The 22165-nt window shown below is 49.7% G+C and overlaps 1 protein-coding gene across 9 annotated transcripts in view; it reads left to right on the forward strand.

Annotated features, from left to right (window-relative positions):
- The window catches only part of PUSL1 (pseudouridine synthase like 1), a 70069-nt gene that overhangs the window by 45615 nt on the left and 2289 nt on the right, over positions 1-22165 (forward strand). For 5 of the 9 annotated variants that reach the window (XM_030537461.1, XM_030537460.1, XM_030537462.1 and 2 more), the window contains 3 exons: positions 8107-8161; positions 14497-14659; positions 16364-19315. In XM_030537461.1, the coding sequence (XP_030393321.1) occupies positions 8107-8161; positions 14497-14659; positions 16364-16395 (250 nt within the window). In that variant the 3' untranslated portion in view covers positions 16396-19315. Of the gene's footprint in view, positions 1-8106; positions 8162-14496; positions 14660-14709; positions 15885-16363; positions 19316-22165 lie in introns of those variants that run through there. The other 4 variants (XM_030537456.1, XM_030537458.1, XM_030537457.1 and 1 more) reach the window with 4 other exon arrangements.

Consider the following 22165-nt stretch of genomic DNA (forward strand, 5'->3'; position numbering starts at 1 on the left):
CTCCCTCTTAAAAGGCAGGCGCCCAGGTGGCTGGGAGACCAATCCCAACCTGCCCAAGTGGTCTGGAGATGAATGATTTAAAGGAATAAGAAACCTGGTTTATTAAGTTTAACAAAGAGAAGGTTACGGGGTGACTTCATTACAGTCTACAGGTACCTAAGTGTTGAACAAATACATAACAACGGGCTCTTCCATCTAGCAGAGAAAGGAGAACCCAATCCAGTGGCTGGAAGTTGAAGCTAGACAAAACAGGATGTACATTCGTAACCATGAGAGGGATTAACCATTGGAATGACTTACCAAGGGCTGTGGTGGATTCTCCATCAGTGGCCGTTTTTAAATCAAGATGGGATGTGTTTCTAAAAGCTCTGCTCTAGGGCCAGGTCTCTGGCCTGTGCTCTGCAGTGGGTCAGGCTGGAGGATCCCGATGGGCCCTTAGAACCTGTGAATCAGTGGAAAAACTTGAGTCCTGCTCCAGTGCATTAGCCACCGGCCTTGCCTTTGTTTGGACTGGTTCCCCCACCCCTGGGGCAGGCTGCACTCGCTGCATGTTAGCTGCCTCGCCAGCCCAGCGGTGGCTTGCACTGAATGCATCTTGGCAGTTCCTCGGTGCTTTTGCCTGGGCTCCCTTTTCCGCCTGCTCTGTGCTTTCTATTTTTAGCCTCTGTCGTTGAGACCTGATCTGTAACAAAATCAGAACATGCGTCAGTCCGTGCTCGTCGGCTGAGCGTACACTGCCTTCGGCGCTGGTGTAAGGGCCTGGCCCAGCCCTGGGGGGATGGCGGTCCCTGGCGTATTCCCTCTCTGCCTTGCTAGCCTCAGTGCCAGCTGAGTATGACATGTGCATGGAGCCCAGTTTCTCCTGCTGGGACAACAGGATGGAGACACCCACCAGCAGAAGGCGTCAGACTCCTGGGTTCATCCTGTCTGCTGCTCATGTGCTGGAACTCATATGCTGGCTTTGAGCATATGAACGAGTGATGTTGGCCTCAAGTCGTGTCATCCTCTCCCCCCCCCCCCCGCGCACACTGGGGAAAGTATTACAGACCCGTTAGGACAAGCTGAGGGAGTTCTCCTTTAGCTCAAGTGGAAGAAGCACATGGATCTGGAACATAAGGACCAGGGTTCAAGTCTCCAGCTGTCTCTTCGGAGACAAGGGGAAGACGTTAGGGTGACCAGACAGCAAGTGTGAAAAATCAGGACAAGGGTGGGGAGTAATAGGAGCCTATGTAAGAAAAAGACCCCAAAATCAGGACTCTCCCTATAAAATCGGGACATCTGGTCACCCTAGAAGACATAGAGTTAAATCTGACCTGCTAGGGGCTCCTTAAATTCATTATCTTGGCGATATGATGCCCAGCTAATTGCGTTGAACTGTGGCTGAAGGAACTGCAGTGAGCAGCCTGGCTCAGCTTCCAGGTTTACGCTGGCAAATATTATTAACTAAATGGCTCCAATTCATTAGGTAACGAGATTCTTCATTTGCAATTTCCAGGAGCACTTGTTTTTGAGCAGTCCTTCGCACTGGGTATTGAGACGCATAAATGAAATATAAATGTAACCTGCAGTAAATCAGCAATAGCTGCTTCCCTGGTGGTGGTTAAAGCCAGTTCTTGTTTGGGAAGGAGCCTTACCTAGGGATCAGAGCTGCTTTCCTCATCCTTTTTCTGCCAGTAAGTAGAGCCGCGTTAGTGACCAGCCCAGACCTAGGGCTGGATGCCCCCGAGCAGAAGGGAGGCTGTGTCAGAGGCAGTGTTTCCCGCCGGGACAGATGGGATTTCGTAGAGCAAAGGCTGAAATTAACGTGACTCGAATCCCATGGCACTGCCATTTCCTGTTACATCCTGGCCCGGCCCTTCCCTCTCCCAGCCTGTTCAAAAGGTGCCCGCCTCTTCTCCACTCTCCCTTGGCTCTATCCCTGCCCCTCCCTGGAATCCTTCCACTTGCTGCAGTCGGTTGAAAGGTTGACCATGTTTTTCATCAAAAATGTGAATGTCGATGGGGAGGGGAGGGACAAAAATGCCCCATTTCCCCTCCGGCTCTGAGGCTCGCTTCCTGTCTCCAGCATCTGATGCACGCTTCCCAGCCCCACAAGGCTCTATGGAATTGCACAGGGCGGTAGGAATGGCCAGGCCGCATCAGCTGGTCCATCTCATCCTGTATCCTGGCTCACAGAGCCAGCTATTTCAGCAGAAGGTGAAGGAAGCCCCCTCCCACTTGACCCCAGCTAAGGAGTGGTTGTCAGGAAGCTGGTGGGGTTTATACCCCAGGGAAGGTGAATAACAACAAAGCGGTGTTGCACGTGGAAGGGAAGGCCACATTTGGTGAACCGCCAGTGTTCCAGACAGTTGCACCATTTCCTAAAGGTGACCTGCAAAGAGTAGGAGAAATGGGCGTGTGCCGTCTTTATTCTTGCTGCTTCCTGGTGAATGAGAAGATCTGAAAGGTCTGTGGAAGGGAAAAAAACCAACAACCTGGTGTGTTTGTTACATTATGAATTCAGTTCTTTTCCACTCTGTTTCCCTGAAAGGCTCTTTCGATGATTTGGGGAACTAGTCACAGGCACCAAGCAGTTGAAAACCAGTTAAATGGAAAGAGTGGGGTATTTTGGTGTTCAAAACTCTGTTTCAGCAACAACTAATTAACTCAGACATCTGCTAAACAGTTGGGGGAAACGCTGTCTCATTAAAGATGCAAACCCCAAGCTAATCGGATGGATCCAGTCACTGAACTAATCCATGTGTACGTCTCTAGTACTTTGTTAGAGCTGCCGATGGGATGGAAAGTTGGTGATGCTAATACTTTTGAATTTTTCTTTCTTTGTTGGGATTTACATATTTTTGAAATAAACATTTTGATAAGCTTGTTTGAAACAAACATCTCCCAGGCCAGACAAAGTGCTGACCATCTCCGGATTACTCCTAGTCAGCTGTCTGCTGGGAGGCTGCGTCCACTGCTCTCTTGACAGGTAGAAATTCTTTCTCGACTTTCGGCTGTGGATGCATTTCATGGTTCAGCAGCTGACCCCGATACGGAAGAATGTTCATTTTTGCACCTAGGCTTGTGCAACTGAGCAGTCCTAATGGGAGCTGCAGAAAAGCAGGAAGGGCTGGCTCCATCTATCCCAACACATGCAGCAGTGCTGCCTGGAGCACTCACGGTGCGTTCAGTTTATTATGAAGGGGGATGAGAGCTTCCTCAAAGACAACTTTTAGGAACTTCGGGCCGGACAGGTGCTCCATCCAGTCCAATATCCTGTCTCTGGCCGAGGTCGGTACCAGTTACATCAAAGATCCGGACCTTGCAATTGGCAGTTATGGGCTCAGCTGCTCCTAAGGAAAGTCTGCTCCCAAACCACACACGTGAGAGCTTCTGCCACACAGCAAGAGGCTTTTTCCAGGCTTTCATCATCTTGCACCTCAATTACTGCAACGTCCTTTTCTCTGGCCTTCACCAATACAGTCCTGTCGCGCTCAGATCCCTTCAGAATGCTGCCGCAAAGATTGTTTGCATGGCCTGTCACTTTGACTATGTCACCTCCTCTCTTTGCAACCCTCCATTGGCTTCCGCTTCTCTAGCGTACCAAAAATACAAGCTGCGTGTCTTCGCTTTCAAGATCCTGCGTGGCCTTTCCCCGTGTCTCATTCGCTGTCCTGCAGCCGGTTGGTCCAGGATCCCAGCCTCCACTACCCACTTGCTTGTTTGAAAACGTAACCCCTTCGTGCTGTCTCCCGTGCTGCCCCTCTTGCTGTGGTGGAGCTCCCCATAAACATCCACAAAACTAATGAATTAGCTTCCTTCAAAACCCTCCTTAAGGACCCTCCTTTTCCACAATGCTTGCACAAAACTTGACAGTGGTTAGGCTGCTGGTGTGCAGAGAGCTCAGCCTGTCATGCTGACCAACACTGTCTCACGGTTTTCTTGTAATCCCCTGTCAGTCAGTATCTACCTTTGTCCGTTGTTTTCCATGTAGATGATAAACTCTGTGGGACACGGGCTGTTTTTTTTGTTCTGTGTTCGTACAGTGCCTAGCAAAACGGGGTCCATGACTAGGGCTCCAAGGTGCTGCAATATTACTACTAATAATTATCCTTCCAAACCTCTTGTCTGGTGTATTTTTTAGTATGTACTAGTCTAACTCTGGCTAATTGTGTTACTCCTATCAATGCCTCCTACTCATTTAATCCTGCTAAACTTCTTGGCATCGGTGACATCTTGTGGCAGAGAGTTCCATCGGCTAATTATGCATCACATGGGGAAAAAAATCTTTTCTTTTGATCAAGTTTGAATGGGCCGCTTTTCAAGTTCATTGACTGTCCCCTTGTCCTTGTATTGTAACACGTGGGTCATGCTGGTTTCTGATCAATGCTCCCTGCCCCATTCATTACGTTGCATGCTTCTGTCATGTCCCCTCCTAACGCACCTAACTCATTGCAGCACTACTTCATTGCTAGCTGCAGAGCGAGCCGCTGACCGTGCAGCCGCCATGCTCGTTTCCCAGGTGAACTTTTGGCCAAGGTCAAGTAACAGAACCCAGAACAAGGAAGCTGCACTGGGCTGCCAGGGAAAAATCAGCTTCCCGTGGCTGAGGTGACTTTGGTTGTGTCATTATTAACCATTAAGTCTAATACCCCCCTCCCCCGATCCCCATTACTTACAGATGCTTGGAGTAAAATTGTGCGTAAGGGCTGCAGTGCCTGCTGTTTAAATAATAGTGCTTCAATTAAGGCCCATTTTGCATCTTCCGGAGAAGAGCGTGTTTTGTGCATCCTCTTGGGAGATGTCTGCTCGGGTTACATCAGCCAAACGATCCTCATGACTCCCCTCCCCCCACCTCCTGAACAGAAGCTGCATAATTGCAGCAAATGCCAAAAGCAATCTTCATGTCGGTGGGAGAAGAGGCTGGTGGTGTGTGAATTTAGTGCTTCTGAAAGCAGCATGGCTCGGTGTGGGGAGGGGTCGGCAGCCCTGGGTAGCTCAGATGTCGGGCAAGTTTCTTCCACTTAGATGTGCCTGGGTCCAGAACCCTGACCTAAAAATCCTTCCCTTGCCATTCTAGCCGGGAGGTCTCTGCCCAGCTCTGCCACTGCACTTTGTTCTCAGCCTTTAGCAGTCACTGCTGATCCAGTTCTGTGCGCTACCTGCAGCCTCCCCTGCTGTTCCCAGCGTCCTGTCTGCATTTGGCTTGTCCCCATTTAGACCTCAGCTCATCGGGGCAGTGTCCTGCCTTGGGACATGCATCCTGCCTGGCTTTTGATTGGTTAAAGCTCAGTTGAGCCGTGTGCAAGGCTGGTGAGGTTTAACGAGGGGGAGCTGGCAAACTGGGCAATGCAGCTGTTGAGAATTTAATTGGAAATAACTTGAGATGGTTGGCCTTTTAAATGGATCAGCGGGGACCACCTAGCAGGCGCAAATAAAAAGTGTTTGATTTCCCGCTTGGTATGGAGCTCCTAGCCCGTGGGCAGCACCTGTGCAGAGCACCTCCGAGCCAAGCCGAGGCACGTCATCCCCACAGAGCAGCCCAGAGCCACCCAGTGCACTTGGCCAAGGCATTGCATCCATGTAGAGTCACCGTGGCGCTGTCCAGCCCAGGCGTGACAATCACATGAACGAACATAAGAATGGCCATACTGGGTCAGACCAGAGGTCCTTCCAGCCCAGTATCCTGTCTGCCGACAGTGGCCAATGCAAGGTGCCCCAGAGACCATGTACAGAACAGGTAGCTATCAAGTGATCCATTCCCTGTCGCCCATTCCCAGCCTCTGGCAGACAGAGGCTAGGGACCATCCCTGCCCATCCTGGCTAACAGCCATTGATGGACCTATCCTCCATGAACTTATCTGGTTCTTTTTCAAACCCTGTTATAGCCTTGGCCTTCACAACATCCTCTGGCAAGGAGTTCCACAAGTTAACTGTGTGGTATGTGAAGAAATACTTCCTTTTGTTTGTTTTAAACCTGTGCTCATGAAATTGACCGTATCTCCCCAGCAACAGGACTATGCTGTAAATTCTTAGTCCTGCTGAGAGTGTCCAGCCATCTCTTCCCCTCTGGCTCAGATCTACTTTGTCCTTGGGCATTTTAGGGTTGTGCTACTCAGTGAGGGGCGAATTTCTGAAATGGCAGGAAAAGAATTCCCCAAAAGATCCCCCAGGACAGCATCTGCTTCCTCAAAAGCTACATAAAATCAGCAACTCCTTTGGTGCTCACAGGCTGGGAAGAAAAGGGAGGAGAGTCTTAGCCCTGACACAAGGAGGCTGCTCCCCTAGGACAGAGTCAGATCAGGGATTCCAGCCCTGTTTCACTGACCGGGGCTGCAGCCCCTACTGTTAATGGGGAGATTCAATTTGCACCCGCGTCGCTTACCCTGCACTTAAGCAGTGATCGCTTCTCTGCTGCAAAGTTAGCACTGGCTGGCTATGCCGGGACAGCTGTCCCTGTGGCTGATCACCAATGGCTGAAATCCCCCGTGGAGGCAAGGCCCTGGAAACCTCCACCATGCTGGCAGCAGCCCTTGTGAGCTCGCTATTCAGTAATAATAATGGATAGTAGGATCCCCTGTAGCTGCCCTGTTCAGGGAATATCTGCAACCTTTGGCTCATTGGGGGTGCAGGTAAATGTGATTTCTCCCCCCCCCCCCCCCCGACTGCAGCAATGTCCGTATCTGTGCTAGTTACATGGTCAGTTTCGGGGAGCTTGGAGCGGAAGGGCAGGGTGAGAGCCGCCAAACTTCCCTGATGGGAGAGGTTATTGCTTGCACTAAAACTGTGATCTGAGCCCCTCTTCTCCCCCCTGCCCCTGACCCCAGGCGAGCGAGGGCTATGGGCACATTCTGCTCTGTAACCAGAAACCTGGTGGGCAGGTCGGGTGAGTGCCATCCAGGGAGCACAGAAACTGGGCCCGGGTGTTTGATTCTCTCTTCTCCTTCCAAAGGCTTAAGAAGATTGAGTGTGGAATTGTTCCTCCTTAATCTCCTCTCCTGGAGCCTGTTTTAGTCTTTTCCCGTTCCCGTTAGTTTAAGCGGATTATTTTTGAGGTCCCGGTGAGATTTAGGGAGAGGCTGAGGCTCAGCGCTGCGTGGTGGTGGTGGCACAAAGATGACTTGTCTTAACGTGCTTGAGTTTTGGTGCCATTGAGAGCGAACAGGTGAATGGCAGAGCAGCGGGGCACCAAAACTTCCCCAGCCCAGCTCTGCTGATGCCCTGGAATCCTGACTCCTGCCGTGCCCACCCTACCTCCCCCAACAGCTGTCCTGTTTCCCCTCAGTCCTGACCCACGGTGCCTTTACATTCCACGGCCCTGCTGATGCCGCTCTGCCCAGACCCGCTGCACCCCCTGCTATCCCCAGCCCTGCAACTGCCCCCCTTTTCAATCCGTTGCCGGGCACAGAGACCCTGCCAGATGGGCCACATGATGCAAGTGGTGGTTCAGCGATTTGGGCAGATGCCGAGGGCACAAAGGGAAGGACCCTCCTGGCCTCTTCCCATCCCCACCTGCATAGGGCCAGCCAGAATATGAGTGACAGAGCTGTGTGTGGGTTGGATAGAGAACAGACCCACCTCGCATCTGCTGCTGTGTAAACTTCCTGTAAGCTCCACACAAGAAGTGAACTGGGATGGTGAGAGAGAAAATTGCCTAAGTATGGTGCAACCCCGGAGCTGCCCTCTCTGCTCTGGCATCATCTGTCTTAGAAGCAGCATTTCAGCTTCCCCCATAAATCTGCTCTGCCGTTTCCCTGACAAAGGTTTGTGTCTCCTTTATTTCAGCTTGTGCTGTTTCTCTTACTCTAGGACTGTGAACTTGGCCCGTTTAGCTGTACACGAGTGGAGGGCTAGGGAGTGCTGTGTTCAGCTTTGCTCACTGCATAACTGACTGTTTGCAAGTTCAGCATCGTTCCCGCTGGAGAATCTGGGCTCTGGAGGAAGCTGTCACTGTTCAGTGTTGGGGATCAATGAGGGCTCTTTACATCAGAAGTGGAAACTCATGGCTTCACATTGATTCGCCTGCCTGCCTGTAATTGACCAGTGATTTACAGTCTCTCTTGGGACTGCGGGTGGCTGGCTTGAGAGAGACAATTTTAAAAAGTGATCTTTTGTTTCTTTTTCTAGGGGACTGCAGTTCTGGGAGCTAGAATTCAAGAGCAGATCATTCCTCTACAGGCAGGTACGATGTAGTGCTGCAGTGGTGATACAGCTCTACCCGCTGTCAGCCCCTTTCAACCAAGGATCTCAAAACACTAAGCAAACTTCGCTACATCCTTGGGAGGTGTATTTCCTATTTTACAGATAGGTAAACTGAGGCAGAGAGGCACCGTGACTGCTCTGGCCATTCAGTGAATCCATAGCAGAGCCGGGAATAGAACAGATGTTCTTATTTCAGTGTTTGGGCCAGTAGAACCAGAACCTTTAAGTTTGCTCCTAAGATGACTGGAGGTTCCAGGTCATGTGGGTGGGAGTTGTAATTTTTCTCCAAACTACCTACGGTATATCCCTACGGTTTGAGTGGCTGCAGCCAATTGCCAGGCAGTCTTACTCTGTGTTACGATGCTGAGCCTAGTGAGGACAGTCTGCAGTTTTCACTTGTGTTTTGGGTCATGAAATACTACGTAGAACTATAGAAAGGAGAGATGGAAAAGCTCCATTACGCCGTGTAGTTCCTGTCCCAGGGAGATTATTCCCTGCTGCAGGATTGTTCCCTTCTCTGCCCTGTTCTCTAGCTTTGTCCTGTCTGCTTTAATGACTCAGGAGTGGGGTTTTCACCACATTTCCACCCCTCCCTCCTGGGAGAGGCTGCTCCGCAGTTTAATGGAGGTCATTGTTAGGAAAGAGTTTGCAGTTCTTGGTTGGTGGGTCTCGGCCATGGTCACATTCTGGTGGCAGCGAGCTGCAGAGAGAGGGCTGCTTGGTCTTGTTTCAGGGAGCAATACGCAGCTCTTTGGGATTCCATTATGGCGGACCAGCTTTGTTTTCATCACCGGCCGAGCAGTTTCTTAAACTCCCTGGCTGCAGGCGCCTAGCGACTGAGTGGCCAAGGCGGAGCAGCAGTGGTCTCGAAATGGGGGAGACCTTCAGGGCATGGGAAGGACTAGCCCATTCCCTGTTCCCAGGAAAGACAATTAAGAGAGAGAGAGATTGTCTGTCTCCCTCCAAGTGAGTGTTTTAGGCATTAGGAGGTCCCAGCCTCGGGCAGTGATGTTCTGGGCCCCCCATGCTCCATCTCTGCCCAACTATCTGCTGTAGACAGCTATGACCACCTCCTCCATCCCTGCAGAAACCCAGCTCAGCTTCGAACTGTGTGCACCGACCTACCCACTGGTGCAGTCAGGATGCATTTGACAATGGAAACAGGGTGGGGCACCCCAGGAGAACTGTCACGAGGACTGTAATGCGTTTGCCCCGGGAGGCTGCGGGGCGTGTGGCTATCCCGGATCCCTGGGGTAGCGGGCATGGGAGTTAGATTCGCAGCAGGCAGTGACCTCTAGTGGGGAAAATGTAAAATAGTGCGTGTCCAGAAGGGTCGTTTCTTCACAGTCAGATCTGGTTTGTTTTATCCATGCTGAGATGTAGGATCTTAGCAGGTAGAGATGGAAAAGACCTAGCTGGCTTGAGCAGGGAAGACCCATGAAACAGACCTGTGCTGGGTTGGCCCATCAATCTGAATATTAGAGACCTAACCCAAACCCCTAGTTGCTAACTGCCCTGGCAGCCGGCTGCTTTGATTGGATTAAGGCATTAGTGGGAAAGTGATGGTGCTTTGTCTTTGTATAAATAACTCCTCGCTCATTTGACCTGTGCGCGGGTTTAACAAGGACAAACCCGATTAGCTGAGTTTACTTCACTGCAAATGCAACCTCCTGGATAATTGTTTCCTCCTGTTTTAGTGTTGCACTTAGGTCCCTGCAGGATTTGCTTTACATTTTTCTTGTAAGGGCACAAACAGCCTAATAAAACAAATCTAAATGGAACTCAGATGTTAGCCCCAGCCTGTCCTCAGCCATGTCACTGTCTCCTCCCCAGCTAGCAATCAGCTCCCCCACAGCCTTCCCCCGCATGACTCAAGGGGAAAATGATTCCAGCATCCATGCCATGAAAAGCTGCCTCGCCCTGCCTTCTGTGCTTGCTGCTGTCTCTGCTGTCTCTCCATTACAGCCCAAGGCGTTGGCTTAGCCGTCTCAGCAGAAGATTTTAAATACCTTGTCTCCCTTCACCTCCAAGAATCAGAGCAGGACTAACAGATTTCACACATGAAACGCTAATGCAGGTAGCTAAACGTGTACAGGACTTTTGTACAAACCCTTAAAAACCAGGGTCCCGTCTGGCTATGAAAGACCCTAGGTCATCTTTCATAAGAGCAGGGTTTGCCCTGGTGTCTGCCCACTCGCTGTCACGCACGGTGTTCCCTAGCTCCCTGCCAACCCAGAGGTAGCTGCATTGCAGATCACAGGGCTGCTGGCTGTGTGTAAATAGTTAGGGGAGCATTTTGGGATGAAAACTGCTAGAGAAATTGGAATTCTATCACAGTTAATAACTTTGCAACAGGAATTTCCAGCCATTAGGGTCCTCCTTTTTTTGGTGACCTATAAAGGTGGAAATAAAATTATGCGGGCACCCTATTTATTTAGCTTCTTTATGGTGTCATCCGATAACGAAACACAGAAATATCAGGAATATCAAGTCTGATGTTGCTGGAGGAGCCGAAAACCTTGAGTTGGGACTTCCTCAGCCCTTAACTGAAGGGGCAGGGGATGATTAAACTTTAACAAAAATGTCTTTCCTCCCAGATGTTTGGCAGACGTTTGAGTTAAAGGGAGTTTATGATTATTTAGTATTTGAATTGTGGTAGTGCCTAGGAGCTTCTGTCACATCTCATCTAAAAGGATCTCTCTTCTCCATTGCTCTGAGAGTGGAGATCCCATAATCCTTTAAGCTCCCCCAATCACAGAATCTTCCAGGAAAAGCAGAGTAGACACAACCTGAACTGCTAATGTAATAAAATAAGGAGAAGCAAAAACTAAAAGCCCAGGCTCCTTCCTGCCCTTTACGCAGTTCATCATGCTGCAGCAGCAAAGGACACAATCACGTCTTGAAAACCACCTTTTGGGGCTGCCTACTGCCTGACCCTCCTTCCCTCTTGCCATCTAAGCCAAGAAAAAAACTACCATAACATAGACTTTAGGGTCAGAAGGGACCAATATGATCATCTAGTCTGACCTCCTGCACAAAGCAGGCCACAGAACCCTACCCATCCACTTCTATAACAAACCCCTAACCTATGTCCGAGTTACTGAAGTCTTCAAATTGTGTGTTCCCCACCCTATCTTAAAGGGACACCGGCTGATAGGCTACTAGTGCCAGTGGGTGGACAGTTTCCGTTTTGTGCATTAACTCTTGTGGGAGCTGTGAAATCTCGTCATCTCCTTTCTCCAGCTGCACTGTGTGCTTTGAACAGGATCACTGCCAGTGCCCACTCTCTGCCCCACCAGAGCTTTGCCTGGAGAGGATACGGGCTGGCTGTTGCTGATGGTTTTGCTGCTTGGCTGCTAGCAGTTGACTCCTGTCCAGCTCCTGTCTGTACCTAACTAGCTGCTGTGAAAAACACAACAATGGGTTTCAGTTCCTAGCAGCCGTATGGAAACCAAGGCCCATCCCAAACCCTATCACAGCTGGCTTAAGGGGACTGAGGTGTTGGGCCGATGATGATGAGTAATTGTTTGTATTATCATAGTGCCCATGAACCACATTCATGGACCAGGACCCCAGCGTGTTCAAGACAGTCCTGCCCCAAAGACCTTCCGATCTATCAGCGCCTCTCAACGAGCGACAGCGCCTCCTGTAGGCAGACCTCATTCCTACACACATCCTTGGTGCTCTAGTTTTTAGCTTCGCTCCTCCTGCATGTTGGTAGATGTGCCCTTTCTGAGGAGGAGCTGTCAGGCTGTGGCTGCTCGTGTTGATGCAGCTGCTGCTAGTGGGCGCTGGCAGGCAGCAGTCCGTGCACGGCCTCTCTGCAGAGATGTTCAGTGCCTCTGGCGTAGGAGGCTGCTGACTTTTGGGCATCTTGGGACAGGAGGCACCGATGGATGCAAGTGCCAGTGGCATCCCTGCAACACCTTCGGTTCCAGGGACAGAGAGGAAAAGGACAAGAGTTAGCCTAGATGCTCAGGTGATGGACATGAGGCCAAGCTTCTCCATGTAGTTGTGGATGAAATCAGCAAGTGGCAGTGGGAAGGTGTTAGATGCAGATCAGAGGAGGTGTTTGAAATATCAAATTGCCGGCTGCGGGGGCATTTCTTCCTCATCTGACTCACTTGTTTTTGGCTTTTTGAGAGAGACACGAGCCCCCGAGTCTCCCCCGCCTGGAAACAAGGTTGGTTGCATAACTTGAGTTTGAAAGCCCAGCTCTGTCGCATGCTCGTTAGTTTCCTACCACAGAGGGATGTGTGGGCACTGCTGCTCCTCGCCTCTGCTTAGCGCTCTCTGCCCACACGTGCGCTCCAGTGAGAGGCAGCGTTGCTATGTAGCAGAAAGTTTCAGTGTCCCCGGCACTCCAGTATCACTGCAAGGTAGGGTGACCAGATGTCCTGATTTTATAGAGAGAGTCCCGATTTTGGGGTCTTTTTCTTCTATAGGCTCCTATTACCCCCCCTACCCCACCCCACCCCACCCCATCCCACCCCATCCCAATTTTTGACATTTGCTGTCTGGTCACCCTACTGCAAGGAGGGCTCTCATGATATAATGCAGAGGGCCCCGGGCCCAGGAATATTGTCTGCAGTTCACACCTCCTCCTTTGCCCACTAGAGGTCACTGTGCTGATTTGTGGGGGTGTTAGCCACTGTCACTGCTGCCTGCAGTCCCAGGGCAGACGCATGGAGCAGGCAAATCACAGCAGAGCTACCGCCTATCACTGCCGTTCAGTGTCCTGCCCCCTGCAGGCTGGAGATGGGGGGCAGCTGCTGGAGCTCACCAGTGGATTGGGGGAGCAAGGGCTGTGTGTGAGGGGGTGTCACAAAGGTGGGGTCTCAGGGCATGTCTACACTGCAGTGCAAGCCCAGGGTTTGCACCTCTAACTCCTCTTCCATGTACACACACACAGCTCTGTCCCAGGACCCCATGGGGGTGGAGGCTCTAAGCCTGGGTTCAAGCCCTATTGCTTTGCAGTGTAGACACAGCCCCCCCGCCCCCCGACTCATGCTCAGGGAGTATCCCACAATTCCATGGGCTGACTTTTTGTCCTCTGAACGGTCACGTTTGGTGGACAGCCCAGTTTTCCTGCACGCCCCCATGAACAAAAGGCAAGAGTGGCCACGTTGTGGGAGGGCACTAAGAAGTCTGGGATATGCCTGGCTGGACTCGGACCTGCATAATGCAGTGTAGATGCTGGAGCCCAAGGCTGGGTTTCAACGATTCCTAACCTGGGCTTATGAATGGGTGTAGATGCTCAAGTTCCAGGTTAGCAAACCCAGAGCCGGCCGACTCGAGTTCTCTATCCCTGGGGCTGTGTTGCAGTGTAGACAGACCCTGAGAGTTAAAAGAGCAAAGCCAAGGGGTGCTTCTGGGGGATGTGGAAGGTCCAGGCTGCCACATTCTGGACAGAGAGTCAAGGCTCTTTGGGGTGACTGGTCTCGGCCTGATTCTCTGGGTACGTCCTACACTGCACTAAAGCAGGCACGGCTGACCCAGGCTGTGGGGCTGAAAATTGCAGTGTGGACATTTGGACTCAGGCAGGAGCCTGGACTCTGAGTCCCCGTGACGAGGGGTAGGTCCCAGACCCTGGGCTCCTGCTTCACCCTGAAGTCTCCACTGCAGTTTTACAGCCCCATGAGCCCAAGTCAGTGGACACAGGCCAGCTGTGGGTGGTTCATCACAGTGTAGACACACCCAGTGGGTCTGCGCAGTGATGGAGCCCCTGGGTTGGCTCTCAGTAAAGAAGCCCAGCATAGAATAGACGACGGAGCTTGGAATCTCCTCCCAGGGCCTGAGTCCCCTTAATTCCCACTCAGCCCCTCTCAGGAGACGCCCAGAGCCCTTTGGGCCCATACAGAGCGACAGAGTTAGCTGGGATGAGTGATGGGAGCTCCCTGCAGCTGGCTTGGCAGGGAGATGCCACAGCCAGTGGTGGCACTAGAAATACCTGCAGAAGAGGCCCCAGAGAGACAACGCGTTCTTGCAGTGGCTGGTTTATCTGACCTTCCTTTGAGCAAGTGGCACCAGTGCTGGAATTTGCTTGGCCCTCTTGCGCCACTTCTTCTTAACCAGTGTTTGTTGGCAGGACTCCTCCCGGGATGGCGGGGACCAGGCATGCCGCTCTGAACTGCAGGGTGTAAGCATCACTCCATAGGCTAATTCCCTGGCACTGATAGTTCTGGAATGTTACATGCCCCTGGGCCCTGCTGGGTTACACTGATGGCATCAGATGCCGGGCAGAGGGTTTTCACGTCTGCTTTTTACAAGTGCAACAACGGGGCAGTATTTCTAAGCTGAATTCTGTCGTTTCAGGTACGAAGGATGGTAGGGGCTCTGGTAGCAGTTGGCCAAGGCAGGCTGGCTCCTTATCACATAAAGGAACTATTAGAGATGAGAGACCCACTAGCTTATCCACTAAACACCATGGCTCCGGCAGCTGGACTCTTCCTGAAATCTGTGGAGTATGACGACGCTGGTACGTGAATCCATGGAGTGTGGGTCAGAGGGAATGCCGAGCATCGCAAGACTCCTTCTGTGGAGTAACCCACCCCAGCCTTGCTATCAAAACCATCTTTGCCATTATTCATCTCACAGGCTATTTATAGCCACGCTTTACTGCGTACCGAAGTTGTAACGGGCACTTGTTGTAATGGGACATTGTGGATGGGTGCGTTTCCTGGTCAGTTTCCTCCATTGGTAAAACATTCATCATACAGTTTGCAAAGGGCTTTGAGATTCTCGGATGAACGGGGCCGTGTCAGTACAGACGAACTAATGAAGCCTCATTATACCCACGTGAGCATTATGGCCGTTTTGATGAGGAAACTGAGGCAAAGGAGGTGCAACAACTTGCCTGAGGTTGCTAAAAGATTGAATTCATACACTCCAAAATTCATATCCCTTGTAGGGTGGGAGGATATTAACTGGTTTGAACAATAAACGTGATTTTATTGCAGGCAGAATGTGATAAGATGATGTCTTGATGGGGCAAAGACGATCTTATTTCTAAATCGAATACAGCTTCTGTGTTAGTGTCCCATTAAAGGGAATCGATGAAATCTTTGCCGTAAACACGCGTACTTGCTTCTGTTGAGATTAGCGATCCGCTCCAAGGGAGAAGGAGGAGGGCATCGAATTACTTCCCAGTGAGCGTTGCCGTAGTAACAGATGCGAGCCACCATTGTGAAATGATACAATAATCCAGTACCTAACGGAGCTACTTCATCCATAGCTCTCGCAGCCTTTTAGAAAGACATGTATTACTGCCAATGATGGGGAAGCTGAGGCACGGAGAGGCAAAACTGACTTGCCCATAGGCACGTGGGCTCCGAGGCAGAAGCCTGGAGTAGAACCCAGGTGTCCTGACAGCTGCATAGCACTGTGCCCTACCTGGCCAGGTCAGTGTTGAGGACACACATGATGAAGGGTTGCAATATGGAGAAGCTTGTGTAACTAGTGATCCTATGCTGCATAGAGAGAGGCCTTCAGACCCCTGAGCTGTCTCCAGGCACATGGCAGCTGAAGTGAATAAACTAAACTCAATTCCCTTCTACAGGCGGGGTGGGGACAAATGGACGTCAATGGTTCACCTTCTATAGGCTCTCTCTGGGGTGCCCTCTCTGGGAGCCACTGCTTCTTCTCTCTGCAGCTCCTTGTAGAATCTTCCTCTCCTCGTTAGCCAGCGATTCAGCAGGGCCAGGGTGAGCTGGTATGAAGGGGCCTTAACAAACACAGAACGTCCATCTCAGTTAGCTCCTCTGGCCCTCCCTGGGACTGCTTCTTGGCAGCCAGGGCTTGCTAAAGCTGTCAAGGCTCCCCGAGGCTCTGTTAAACTGGGGTTAGGTTTCATCCCTCGCAGCAGCAGACGAGGCCTCCTTTGATTTTTCTTGGAGGTGCCAGAGCAGGACTCAGGGAGCAAGCAGCAGGGAAACAAAGAGCCACACAACCAGCCTGGAGACAAAGCAGAGCTCTTGGGCGAGCCTTGAAAACTCTGCAGCTTGTCGGTTTTGGCCCGTTCTAATGGCACTTCTCCCAAGAAGTGCTGGCTGCCGAGCCACTCGCCATCTGCGGGGACGGAGCCCAGGCAGGAAATGAAGAAACACAAACTTAAGTGCTTTCAGGTGGGGCTGGGTTTTTCTTTCTTTCCACATCAATGTGTTTTCCCTTTTTCTCCTCGCAGACGTGGACACAGAAGGTAACGCAGCAGAATAGCGGCCCTGTGAGATGTGCAGCTGTGCCTGAAAGAACTCGGTTGGTGGGGGCCATGTCGCAGAGATTTCCAGGACTCGCTTTGTATGCTGATACACAGCCAGGTCTCAATAAACCCCATTGATTGTGGCTAGAGGCATCTCCACGTCATTTGTCCATGTGCCCAGAGGCTTGGAAGGATTGGTAACTCTGGGCGACCGACAGCTGGTTGGTTTGTAGATTATTAGCTACTTGGGTCATACCACTGGCTACACGCTCACATACTGTCTTCCCCTCGCCTCCTGCCTCCACCAACATATAGGGAAGGGACCTGTGAGTGCGGAGGGTGTCACTTCCACAGGGCACAGACGCAGAATGGGGTCAGACCACAGTAGGCAGACCATTGTCTCCTCTCTACCCCTCTTCTTTGTAATCCCTGTCGTCTTGCAGACCAGCCGGAGACACAGTCGTTGATGTGTGTATCGTGAAAGCCCAACTTGAATTGTGGGATGATTGTCAAATAATTGCAGCTGAGTTGTGGACAAGACATGGAAAATTGCGGAGAAGTAATAATGGCCCTTTATTAATTGGGGTCATTTGCAAAAGCCAGAGGAGATCTGTTTGTTTAAGAAAAATTTGCTAGAACAATAGAAACACTCAAGTTTTATCAAAAAGAACAAGGAGTACTTGTGGCACCTTAGAGACTAACAAATTATGCTGGCTAACTTTTTTGATGATTGGACATTTTGCTGCAACTGTATTAGAGTTATTAATCGCGGGGCTGTCAGCAGGCTATCAGTGCACAAAGCACACGTGAATCAATACAGGAGCATAGCGTGGTGGTGAACACACAGATACTTTAATAATAGTAATAATAATAAACAGGATCATTTTTTGTGACACTTAAACCTCAAGTTTTGCCTATTTTATGACTAGGTCTGATACAGTCCACATCATATTGTGTATTAATTGGCCTGGCTTGTGAATGGCTCCAAAACACCAGCCTTCCTTGAGGAGGACTCTGTTTGCAAAGGCCGATACCGCAGGCAGTTGAGTACCTAGGTGTGCTGGAGGCTGGCCTGTTTTGCTGTGCATATTATGCCACAGTTCATCTTTGTGGCAAAAGTTTTAGGCAGGGAGACTGAAGCAGGAGTTATTGTTATATAACATGGTCTCGCTCTGCCTTTTGCTTTACCTCTTTTAAAGCTTTGTGGTGTCTTATGGCTTGGTTGGTGCAAACTTCAGGGTTTTGTGGTTTTCCCAAAAGAAAGTGAACATATCGCGCAGTTAAGCACTAGTGCTTGGCCAGGTCCTGCTGCAAAAATCATATCTGGTGCACATTGAAGGTGCCTAATGTCAACTTTATTAATTAGCTCCTCCTCCCCATATGCCTGGCTTGCTGTTATTGAGAGGGTGAGATTGTCAGTGACTGTGGGTGATTGTTTTTCCCCCTACCTTCTGCTGCAGTGTGTGGATGCAGGTGACCTGCCAAGATTATCAGGGTCTATCTCACTTACTCATTTCCCTGCCATTTGCGGCATCTTGGGGCATCAGTGCATCTTGGTCCTTCCTATTCTCTGCCTGTGGCACAAAGTCGAGGTTCTAGAGGGCTGTAATATTTGGTTTCCTTTTGGTTGCTGGGTGGTGGTGGCTTGTGATATACAGGAAATGAGACTAAACTTAAGACCCTGTGACAAGTCTCCTCGACTGCAGAGCTGGTGTTCAGAGCCCTCCAGTCTGCTCCTCAGGGTCAGAGGGTGCTTTTTGTTACTGGGGCGTTGGACTAGATACCTAGTAACCTGTTCAGACAAATGAAAAATACTTAGTTGCAAGATTGTGCAGTGTGCATTAACTCCTTGACAGGCAGGGTTATGAGTTGGTGACGTGAACTATTTCAGCCCTTTACTGTTGCCGGTAGCAGGTTTATCAGTGGACTCACTTCTTCCACCCACTGCAGGAGAGGTAAGAATTTTCCACTTTATCCTCTCCTTCCATATACAGCGGGTTGGTTCCTACTCTTTCTTTCTTTGGTTTCTAATCCCAGTTGCACGTGGGTGAGTGCTAAGAATGCAGCTCCTGACTAACAGTGCCATGGGCAGTTCCAGGGAGCCCCAGAAAATGCCCCACAATCCCTTCCACGCAGTCAGGAAGGTTAACGTCGGTATCGCAGTAGGGGCGGTGCCGACTGATGTTATACAATGCTTCGTGCATCTGCTTGTGGAGCATTGGACTCACCCTGTCGTTACCCTAGAGACGTATTGCAGAACGGTTAAGGGACCAGCTGTCGTTGTTTTGGACTTACCTGGGTATCTCAACTCCACCCAGATACAGACACACAGGAAATCTGATGCTATTGATCAAATTTAGGCAACTGTTTCCCTGGAAAGGAGTTGACCAGTGGCCTAAACCTTGCCGCATCATTGCCATTTCTCCTTACCAGGAAGAGCATTGATTAAAATACAGATAAAATCACAAGTGAAATGAATCGGATTTAGGCTCAGGCTAAAGTCAAGTACTGGCCCATGATTTGGAAGCATTAGCATTCTCTGCTAAGGGGGAGGCCTAGGGCTGTGTAGTAGCTCAGGTGCCTGTCGCAGTTGTGAACGAACGTGGGACTGTGCCTTTCGCTCGCTGACAAAACTGAAACTCATCTCATTGTAGTTTAACATAACACATGCTGGGCGTGATGTGAAATGTTCTGTTCACCTACTGGCCTATTCCGAGTATGAACTGGAACTCTTGGCCTACCTCTGCACTTCCTGTGGTTTCTCTCTGCAGAGCACAGTGGGCGGGTTTTGCCGTATGCTTTGCAAGGTGACTTCATTCTGGTGCTATACTTCAGACAGGAGAGCTCAGCATCAAGCCTCTGCTTTGTGAAGAGTCTTCAGAGGATCCAGTGTTCGTTGGAATTTTCGCGTGAGATAAAGTGGCCTGGGGCTGGCGGGTGAGTTTTTTGTTTTTTACTTCCCCTTCTTCATTTGTCATGAGATGCCGCGTGGCACAGGACGAGGGCAGCTGGCAGCAAGTGTCTGGGTTTTTTTGAAGGAATCCTAACGTTAATACAAGCTGGAAAGCCCCTCTCCAAATGATCAGGCTGAGTTAGGTTTGCAACACCCATGGTAAATGTTTGAAAATAACCTACCAGCTTATATGGTAACTAATTATTTTTTTTTTTTTTGGCTTTAAATATCTTGTTATGCTGCTAATTCCTTCCATGTGGATGTAATCTGCCTAGGACACTGCACCCTGACACTGGGAATGCTTGTATTTCTGGTGCTTTATAAGTGATGCTGTCAAATCATTTGACCCAAAATTCAAATTTTGTAAAAAACCACACATTTATCCTGTGACTAACAGAAATGTTTCCATTAATAACCATGGAAACTTCTTTTCCAATACAACAGACCTTTTCCTCTTCACTCCTGCATTTGCAAACCAGAAATTTTGCACCATGGAGAGCTTAGCAAGTGAATCTCACAATGGTGATTTTCATTATCCGAGCTGAAATGCAAGAAGTAAAATGGGCGCTGATAAATACGGCAGAAAGAATTGGGTTTTTAAAGAAATGTAGGCGCTGGTCCTGCAAGCTGATTTACTAGCAGAATGGGGGCCTGAGGATAATAGGAGGACCATGAGTAAACAATTTAGTTTATTTACAGTAGGGAGAAGTTGACTGAACCTGGGGAACTGGGTGCTTCTCCTAGCTTTGTGATATGGGGAAGAGTCATTTTTGCTGCTACCTCTACCCTCTTGTGTATAATGAAGATACTTAATTTAATATCACAATACACATCGGAAGTAAATAAATTTGTTTGTGAAGAGCAGATGATGGAATGTCCTTAGTTTTCTTCCGTCTCTTATCCTCATTTTGCCATAATTAATCCAAAGCAGGTTCACTTTAAGGGAGTGGAACATCTAAACCAAATTATTCATCTTACCAAGTCAGCACAGCGGGCTGAACTTGATGACCTCTTGAGATCCCTTCCAGCCGTACATTTCACTTCCTTTTTGTGAGGCTGGAGAAGGCTGCCATTCCTTCAGTGGGGCAGACCTGGTTTCTGATGCCTATTTAGATGGTGGCTTTAGCTCAGCTGTGCAAGATTGTACTCATGGCAGACAACTAGAATATTAGTCTCTGTTTTTATCATGGTGATGTTGGGCAAGTAGATTTTGTGCCTTGGCTAGTCAATTCTCACACCAAGACTGCTTGAGAAGTGAGAGTAAGATTTTCCTTTAATTTGAGTGGGTTGGTGTGGTCAGTAAAAATGTCACTTATGGAAAAAAAAAACTTTTCCTGCATGGTGCTACCTCTGCTGACTGACTCAGTCTGCTCTGTTCCACATCATTCAGTTAGTGGTCAGTAAAATTACTGTGTCTTTCCTTTATTTCCTTTAGACAAATTCTACAGCCTCAAAACCCCACCACTCACTTCATTTGCTAGTATCCTCTCCACTCACACATCACTCTTATTTATTCAGATCACCCGGCTGCTCGTCAGATGGAGAATTAAATTTAAGATAGATCGAAGACCACTGCAATCAGTATGTTTGTTTGGTTTAGGCCTGCTGCAATTTCTCAGTCGTCTTTTTTTCTTGTCAGGGACAGGGTCAAATCATAGAGTTGGTGCTGCGTGTCTAGATCCTGCTCTGGTGAAATTCTCCTGCTTGATTCAGTTTTGCAGTTATTTCCCTCTCTGTTATCTGAAAGACCGCCACCAGCAGATTGTGTACTCAGACTTGCTCTTCGCAGTGTAGTGCCAAAATGAAACTATTCCCCCCCATCCGTTAGACAGTCTTTGGTGGTACTTGTGACAACAGTACAGTGAGGGGAAGTGGGAGGAGACTGACTGTGCCCATTTAATGTATAATAGTCGCATCTACTTTCCTAGGGCCTCCACCAGAGGATCTCACAGCACTTTACAAACACTGCATGAAACCTCACTCCATGGGGAAGTGGTGTCCCAATTGTTTCAAGAGGTTATTTGTATTAAATGTCAGCTGCACCTTAAGCCCACTTGTGCTCAGCTCTGTACAGATATGTCATGAGAAACAGCCCCTGCCCTGACAAGCTTGCAGTCTGAGACAAAGGGTAGGAGGGGCAATAGGCACAGAGAGGTGAAATGACTTGCCTGGAACAGAAGTCAGGGCTGCTACACCCAGTCCCATGCTCAGATTTGGATGCCTAATCTCAGAGAACTGGGGCTTGGCTTCCACCAGTGCTGAGCACCTCTCAGCAAGCTGTCCCAAGCTGGGCATGCAGACTGAGGGGACGCTTCTGATGATGTTGCGCTAAAGTCATGCAGCACATTCATGGGAAATAGCCTGGCACTAGCCCTGAGTTCTTAGATTTGGCTCTGAGCTTTAAATCAAGCCTCAGCCGTTTTAACTTGAAGACTTTCCCCTGCCTGCCATTTAGAACCATTGCAAAGGGAGTAACATACAGTCAGCACCTCTAGTGAAACAAGCCAAGGGCAGTAAATAGTACCCAACCCTGCAACAACTAAAGCCCTACTCACATAGGGGTCACTCTGCTCACCGCAAGGAACCCTCTCATGCTACATAAACAGCACAGCTCTGTTGAAGGACAGTCCCAGTATTTAACCCTTCAGCCCATCGTAAGTGAAATGTGTGTCCCCTTTGCATGTTCTATACTTGCTCCTGTAACTGGTCTCCTCCAGCTGTCTGTTAAACGTAGATGAGCTGGGGAATGCTTAATCTCAACCACTCTCCTGTTTTAGGGGATATTTTTGACTGTAATGTGATGGTAAGTCTTTCCCCACCCCACTAATGCTTAT

The sequence above is a fragment of the Gopherus evgoodei genome, chromosome 18 (genome assembly GCF_007399415.2).
Source record: "Gopherus evgoodei ecotype Sinaloan lineage chromosome 18, rGopEvg1_v1.p, whole genome shotgun sequence".
In the NCBI taxonomy this organism is placed as follows: domain Eukaryota; kingdom Metazoa; phylum Chordata; order Testudines; family Testudinidae; genus Gopherus; species Gopherus evgoodei.